This window comes from Rattus rattus, chromosome X (assembly GCF_011064425.1).
Source record: "Rattus rattus isolate New Zealand chromosome X, Rrattus_CSIRO_v1, whole genome shotgun sequence".
Taxonomy (NCBI): Eukaryota; Metazoa; Chordata; class Mammalia; order Rodentia; family Muridae; genus Rattus; species Rattus rattus.
Genome location: NC_046172.1, coordinates 1,273,077 through 1,281,447, shown reverse-complemented (window position 1 = coordinate 1,281,447; position 8,371 = coordinate 1,273,077). Strand labels below are relative to the sequence as shown.

The following is an 8,371-nucleotide window of genomic DNA, read 5'->3' as shown; positions in this document are numbered from 1 at the left end:
GTGGTGTCTCAGGCAGGGGTCCTGTTGGCCTTGGGCCCTCCCCACAGGAACCCAGAGGCCTTATATGTTTCCTTGGGCCAGGGATGTGGGCAGGTGGGCAGTGTTGGTGGTCTCTTCCGCTCTGCAGTCTCTGGAGTGCCCACCTGACCAGGCGGTAAGGTCTCTCTCCCACGGGGTCTGGGAGCAGAGAGTTGCTGCGGGCCGGCGGATTTTCTCATATTAAACCATCCCTGCATTCCTGGGATGAAGTCTACTTTATCATGATGGATGATTGTTTTGATGTTCCTGGATTCGGTTTGCAAGAATTTTATTGAGTATTTTTGCATCAATATTCATAAGGGAAATTGGTATGAAGTTTTCTTTCTTTGTTCGGTCTTTGTGTGGTTTCGGTGTAAGAGTAAATTTGGCTCCATCTGTTTCTATTTTGTGGAATAGTTTGGACAGAATTGGTATGAGGTCTTCTATGAAGGTCTGATAAATTCTGCACTGAACCCATATGTACCTGTGCTCTTTTTGGTTTGGAGACTTTTAATAACTGCTTCTATTTATTTAGTAGTTATATGGTTGTTAAGATGTTTTATGTGTTCCAGATTTAACTTTGGTACCTGGTATCTGTTTAGAAATTGTCCGTTTCCTCCAGATTTACCAGTTTTGTTGAATATAGGCATTTGTAGTAGGATTTGATGAATTTTTTTTTTAAATTTCTTCAGATTCTGTTGTTTTGTCTTCCTTTTCATTCCTGATTTTAATTTAGCTACACTGTCTGTGACCTCTCATTAGTGTGGCTAAGGGTTTATCTATCTTGTGGATTTTCTCAAAGAACCAAATCCTGGTTTTGTTGATTCTTTGTATAGTCCTTTTCTTTTCTACTTCATTGATTTTGGCACTGAGTTTGATTATTTCCTGCCTTCTACACCTCTTGGGTTTATTTATTTCTTTTTATTGTAGCGCTTTTATGTGTGCTGCCCAGCTGCTGACATATGCTCTCTCCTGTTTCTTTTTGCAGGCACTCAGAGCTATGTGTTTTCTTCTTACTATTGCTTTCATTGTATCCCATAAGTTTGGGAATGTTGTATATTCATTTTCATTAAATTCTAAGAAAATCCATCAATGTAATCCACTATCTAAACAAATTCAAAGATAAGAACCACAGGATCATTTCATTAGATGCTGAGAAAACATTTGAAAATATTCAACAACACTTCATGATAAAAGTCCTGGAAAGATCAGGAATTCAAGGCCCATATCTAAACATAGTAAAATCAATATACAGCAAACCAGTAGCTAACATCACACTAAATGGAAGAAACTTGAATCAATCCCACTAAAATCAGGAACTAGACAAGGCTGCCCACTCTCTCCATACTTATTTAATATAGTACTAAAATCCTAGCCACAGCAGTCAGAGAGCAAAAGACATTTTAGAAGCCAGAGCAATCAGACAGCAAAAGGAGGTCAAAGGGATACAAATTGGAAGGGAAGAACTCAAATATCACTATTTGCAGATGATATGATAGTGTACTTACGTGAATCCACATGTTCTACCCGAGAACTACTTATCCTGATGAACAACTTCAGCAATGTGTCGGGGTATAAAATTAACTCAAACAAATCAGTAGCCTTCCTCTACTCAAAGGATAAGTAGGCTGAGAAAGAATTTAAGGAAATGACTCCCTTCACAGTAGTCCCAAATAATATAAAATATCTTGGTGTGACTTTAACCAAGCAAGTGAAATCTGTATGACAAGAATTTCAAGTCTCTGAGAAAGAAATTGAGGAAGATCTCAGAAAATGGAAAGATCTTCAGTGCTCATCGATTGGCAGGATTAATATAGTCAAGATGATCATTTTGCCAAAAGTAATTTCTAGATCCAATGCAATCCCCATCAAAATTCCTACTCAATTCTTTATAGAGATAGAAAGATTCATTTGGAATAACAAAATACCAAGGATATCGAAAACTATACTCAACAATAAAAGAACTCCTGGGGGAATCACTATCCCTGATTTCAAACAGTATTACAGAGCAATAGTCATAAAAACTGTATGGTATTGGTATAGAGACAGCAGATAGATCAGTGGAACAGAGTTGAAGACCCAGAAATGAACCTACATAATTATGGTCACTTGATTTTTGACAAAGGAGCCAAAACCATCCAATGGAAAAAAAGATAGCATTTTCAGCAAATGGTGCTGGTTCAACTGGAGGTCATCATGTAGAAGAGTGCAGGGGTTGGGGATTTAGCTCAGTGGTAGAGCGCTTGCCTAGGAAGCGCAAGGCCCTGGGTTCGGTCCACAGCTCCGAAAAAAAAAAAAAAAGAAGAAGAGTGCAAATCGATCCATTCTTATCGCCATGTACAAAGCTTAAGTCCAAGTGGATCAAGGTCTTCAACATCAAACCTCGTACACTCAAACTAATAGAAGAAAAAGTGGGATCGAGTCTTGAATACATGGATACTGCGGAAAATTTCTTGAAGAAAACACCAATGGCTTATGCTCTAAGATCAAGAATCAACAAATGGGACCTCATAAAACTACAAATTTTCTGTACGGCAAAAGACACTGTCATTAGGACAAAACAGGCAACCAACAGATTGGGAAAAGATCTTTACCAATCCTACATCTGATAGAGGGCTAATATCCAAAATATACAAAGAACTCAAGAAGGTAGACCAAGAGAGCCAAATAACCCTATTAAAAATGGGGTACAGGGCTAACAAAACATTTTCAGCTGAGGATTATTGAATAGCCAAAAAGCACCTAAAGAAATGTTCAGGTTGTTGTGGTCGCTTTGCCGAAGTCTGCGGCATGGTTGCTTCCCGCCGCCATGAAGTGGATGTTTAAGGAGGACCACTCGCTGGAACACAGATGCGTAGAATCCACGAAAATCAGAGCGAAATACCCTGACCGGGTTCCGGTGATCGTGGAAAAAGTCTCCGGCTCTCAGATTGTTGACATTGACAAGAGGAAGTACTTGGTCCCATCTGACATCACTGTGGCTCAGTTCATGTGGATCATCAGGAAAATGATCCAGCTTCCTTCTGAGAAGGCCATCTTCTTGTTTGTGGACAAGACAATCCCACAGTCCAGCCTAACTATGGGACAGCTTTACGAGAAGGAAAAAGATGAAGATGGATTCTTGTATGTGGCCTACGGGGGAGAGAACACTTTTGGCTTCTGAGACCTTGCTGGGCTAGGTGCACCCTTCCTGCTTGTGTATCTTGTAAATAACTGGCTGTTCTCAGTTACTCCACCAGAACCTCCACACAGACCTACTAGTGCATTTGTAACTGGATTTATTTTTTAATATATTGGAAGGTTTTGTTTCCTTAGATTAGTAAATTATCATACAGAGTTTTATTTTCAGTTTTCTTTTGTGCAGTGTCCTCATGGCTATATGCTCCAAGGAACCTGTCCTCCAGAATCATATTTAATGAAGATACTTCCGAAATGAAGGGCGGTAGGTGTAGTATTAAAGTGACAAGGAGGGATGATGCATTGTTCTGGATTATGTTCGGAGTGTTAGACGGCTAAGTATTAAAAGCCCCCAAATTAAATCCTTAGCAATCAGAACACTTGCTTCACTAGATTTTGCCAACTGCAAATCATGTGGGACTGAGCTAATCTGTTCTTTCTGAGACTATAAGGTAAATGATTAACAATAAAGCTTCCATATAAAGGCAAAAAAAAATGGTCAACATCCTTAGTCATCAGGGAAATGCAAATCAAAACAACCCTGAGATTTCACCTCACACCAGTTAGAATGGCTAAGATAAAAAACTCAGGTGACAGCAGATGCTGGCGAGGATGTGGAGACAAAGAAACACTACTCCATTGTTGGGGGATTGCAAACTGAAATCAGTTTGAGATTCCTCAGAAAATTGGACATTGAACTACCTGAGGACCTAGCTATACCTCTCTTGGGCATATACCCAAAAAAGATGCCCCAACATATAACAAAGACACATGCTCCACTATGTTCATAGCAGCCTTATTTATAATAGCCAGAAGCTGGAAAGAACCCAGTTGCCCTTCAACAGAGGAATGGATTAAAAAAATGTGGTACATCTACACAATGGAGTACTACTCAGCTACCAAAAACAATGACTTCATGAAATTCATAGGCAAGTGGAATGAACTAGAAAATATCTTCCTGAGTGAGGTTTACTCAATCACAGAAAACACACATGGTATGCACTCATTGACAAGTGAATATTAGCCAAAATCTTGAATTACCCATGATGCAATCCACAGACCACATGAAACTCAAGAAGGATTACTAAATTGTGGATCCTTCACTCCTTCTCTAAAAGGGGGGACAAAAATATCCAAATGAGCACATAGGGAGGCAAAGTTTAGAGCAGAGACTGAAGGAATAACCATTCAGAGCCTGGCCCACATGTGGCCCGTTATATACAGTCATTAAAACTAGAGAAGATTGATGAAGCTAAAAAGTGGATGCTGAAAGGGACCAGATATAGATCTCTCCTGAGAGACACATCCAGAGCATGTCAAATACAGTGGCCAAATGCTAGCAGCAAACCACTGAACTGAGAACAGATCCCCTTGGGGGTCATTAGTGTAAGTACTGAAAGAGTTTAAGGGTTTGAGACCCCATATGAACAACAATGCCAACCAACCAGAGCTTCCAGGGACTAATTCACTACCGAAAGTCTATACATGGACCGACCCAGGGCTCCAATTGCATATGTAGCAGAGAATAGTTGGGGCACAAGTGGAAGGGGAAGCCCTTGGTCCTGCCAAGGTTGGACCCTCAGTGCCGGGGAAAATGGGGGAGCAGTAAGGGGGGGGTATGGTGGGAATACCAGATGGGAGAGGGGGGAGGGGATGAGTGCTTATGGACAGGAAACCTGGAAGGGGAATAACATTTGAAAAACATGTAAAGAAATATATCTAATAAAAAATTTAAAAATATTTTATTAATTTTTAAATTAATTATTTTATTTATTTACACCCCAAATGTTGCCCCCTCCCAGTCCCCATCTTAGAGATCTTCAACCCATCCCTTCTCCCTTCACATCTGAGAGGGTACTCCCTATCCCCGGGAATCCCTCTTCCCTGGGCCATCAATTCCCTACAGGATTAAGGGTAACAACCTCTCACTGAGGCCAGAATAGGCAGTCCTCTACTACATGTGTCCTGGAGGCCTTGGACCAGCCTGTGTATGCTCTTTGGTTGGTGGCTTAGTCTCTGGAAGCTCCCAGGGGTCTGGGTAATTTTACACTGTTGGTCTTCCTATTAGGTTGCCCTTCCCTATAGCTCCTTTCAATCTTTCTTTTAACTCTTTCTGTAGGGATGGACATTCTCCATGGGTCAATGCTCGGCTGAGCATCTACAGCCATGTCTGCAAGCACAACGTAGTATCAGTAACAGTGTCAAGGTTAGGTGGCCACCAATGGGATAGAACCCAAGTTTGGCTCATCACTGGATGGCCTTTCATTCAATTTCTGCTCCATTTTTGTCCATGCATTTCTTTTAGACAGGAACAACTCTGGGTCAAAAATTTTGAAAATGCCTTAACTCGGGTCTATGTCAGTCTACTGGAAGTGGTCTCTTCAGGTTCCATCTTCCCAGTGTTGGACATTTCAGCTAAGGTCATCCACATTGAGTCCTGGGTGCCACTCACATTCCTGGTGTCTGGGACTTTCTATAGGGTCCCCCCACACCCCCAACTGTTGCATATTTCCCATTCATTTTCCCAGTCCTCTGGGCTTCTCACCTGTATCCCCCAAAACCTGACCCTGCCCCCTTTCCCCATTCCCCTCCCCTGTCCTACCCAGATCTCCCCTCCCTCTGTTTGCCATGATTATTTTCTTCCCCATTCTAAGTGGTTGAAGCATCCTCACTTGTGCCTTCCTTCTTGTTGAACTTCTTATGATCTGCAGGTTTTGTCATGGATATTCTGTACTTTTGGCTAATATTCACTTAACAGTGAGTTCATACCATGAGTGTCCTTTTGGGTCTGGGTTATTTCATTCAGGATAATATTTTCTAGTTCCATCCTCTTCCCTGCAAAATTCATGATGCCCTCATTTTTAATAGCTGAGTAGTGTTCCATTGTGTAAGTGAACCACATTTTCTTTATCCATTCTTCAGTTGAGGGATATCAGGTTGTTTGTAGTTTTTGGCCATTATGAATATGGCTGCTATGAACATAATGGAGCACGTGTCTTATATATGGTGGAGCTTCTTTTTGGTATATGCTAGGAGTGATATAGTTGGGTCTTCAGGTAGAACTATTTGCAATTTTCTGAGGAATTACCAGATTGATTTCCAGAGTGGTTGTACCAGTTTGCAATCCAACCAGCAATGGAGGAGAGTTTCTCTTCCTCCACATCCTCGCCGTCATCTACTGTCACTTGAGTTTTTTATCTTAGCCATTCTGACTAGTGTGAGGTAGAATCACAGAGTTCTTTTAATTTGCATTTCCCTGATGACTAAGGATTTTGAATATTTCTTTAGTACTCTCCGCCATTCAAGGTTCCTCTGTTGATCTCTATTTAGCTCTGAACCCAATTTTTTTTTATTAACTTGAGTATTTCTTATTTACATTTCGAATGTTATTCCCTTTCCCGGTTTCCAGGCAAACATCCTCCTAATCCCTCCCCCTTCCATTCTTTATGGGTGTTCCCCTCCCCATCCTCCCCCCATTGCCGCCCTCCCCCCAACAATCTAGTTCACTGGGGGTTCAGTCTTAGCAGGACCCAGGGCTTCCCCTTCCACTGGTGCTCTTACTGGGATATTCATTGCTACCTATGAGGTCAGAGTCCAGGGTCAGTCCATGTATAGTCTTTAGGTAGGGGCTTAGTCCCTGGAAGCTCTGGTTGCTTGGCATTGTTGTACATATGGGGTCTCAAGCCCCTTCAAGCTCTTCCAGTTCTTTCTCTGATTCCTTCAACGGGAGTCCTATTCTCAGTTCAGTGGTTTGCTGCTGGCATTCGCCTCTGTATTTGCTGTATTCTGGCTGTGTCTCTCAGGAGCGATCTACATCCGGCTCCTGTCTGAACCTAATTTTAATAGGTGTATTTGGTGTTTTGGAGTCTACCATCTTGAGTTATTTTAATATTTTCATATTAGCCCTCTATCAAATGTAGGGTTATTGAAGATGTTTCTCAGTCTGTAGGTTACCATTTTGTCCTATTGACATTGTCCTTTACCTTACAGAAACTTTTTCAGTTTCATCAGGTCCCATTTATTGCTGATCTTGGTGCCTCTGCTAATGGTGTTCTGTTCAGAAAGTTTTTTCTGTGTCAATGATTTCAAGCCTATTCCCTAATACCTACCAAGTTCAGTGTATCTGGTTTTATGTTGAGGTCTTTGATACACTTGGACTTGAGTTTTGTACAGGGTGATAGATATAGATCTATTTGTATTCTTCTACATGGAGAAATTGAGTGTTAAAGATGTCTTCTTTTTTTTTCTTTTGTGGTTTTCTGGCTACTTTATCAGAAATTGGCCAAGTGTGGATTTAGGTCTGGGTCTTCAGTTCGATTCCATTGACCAACCTGTCTGTTTTTTTGTTTTGTTTTTTTTTTCTTTTTTCTTTTTTTTTGCCAATCTCATGATGCTTTTAATTATTATTACTCTGTTGTGCAATTTGAAATCTTGAATAGTGGAAACTTCTGTTCTTTTATTATTTAGAATTGTTTCAACTATCCTGGTGTGTGTGTGTGTGTGTGTGTGTGTGTGTGTGTGTGTGTGTGTGTGTGTGAGAATTGCCATTTCAGATTCTATGAAGAATTGTGTTGGAATTTTGATAGGCATTGCATTGAATCTGTAGATCACTTATGGTAGAATGTCCATTTTTACTATATCAATCCTACTGACCTATGAGCATGGGATATCTTTCCATCTTCTGAGGTCTTTTTGATTTCTTTCTTCAGGGACTTGAAGTTCTTATCACACTGCTCTTTCACTTGCTTTGATACCTCAAGATACTTTGTATTACTTGAGACTATTGTGAAAGGTTCTGTTTCACTGATTTATTTTTCAGACCATTTGTCATTTGTATATAGGAGGACTACTGAGTTAATCTTGTATACAGCTACTTTGTTTAAAATGTTTATCAGCTGGCATTTTCTAGTGGATATTTTAGAGTCAATCATGTATAAAATCATATATTCTGAACAAAAGTTACTTTTTCCTTCTATCAATTTATATCCCTTGAATCTCCTCCAGCTATATTATTGTTCTAGTTAAGATTTTAAGTATTGTTTTGAATAAGTATGGAAAGAGTGGACAACCTGGTGTTGTTCCTGATTTTAGTGGAGTTGCTTTGAGATTCTTTCCATTTAAGTTGATGTTGGCTATGGGCTTTCAGTAAACTGCCTTTATTATACTGAGGTATTTC

The 8,371-nt window shown here is 40.4% G+C and overlaps 1 protein-coding gene across 1 annotated transcript; it reads left to right on the top strand.

The window, feature by feature from the left end:
* Nucleotides 1–2,824: 2,824 nt before the first annotated feature.
* On the top strand, nucleotides 2,825–3,557 carry LOC116888656 (gamma-aminobutyric acid receptor-associated protein-like 2). The gene has a single exon (XM_032889950.1). The coding sequence runs from the start codon at nucleotides 2,828–2,830 to the stop codon at nucleotides 3,179–3,181; it is 354 nt and encodes a 117-aa protein (XP_032745841.1). The 5' UTR covers nucleotides 2,825–2,827; the 3' UTR covers nucleotides 3,182–3,557.
* The last annotated feature ends 4,814 nt before the right edge of the window (nucleotides 3,558–8,371 follow it).

What these genes read in the sequence shown, in the direction of transcription:
- LOC116888656 (XM_032889950.1), top strand. Translation starts at nt 2,828, where the DNA reads ATGAAGTGGATGTTTAAGGAGGACCACTCGCTGGAACACAGATGCGTA.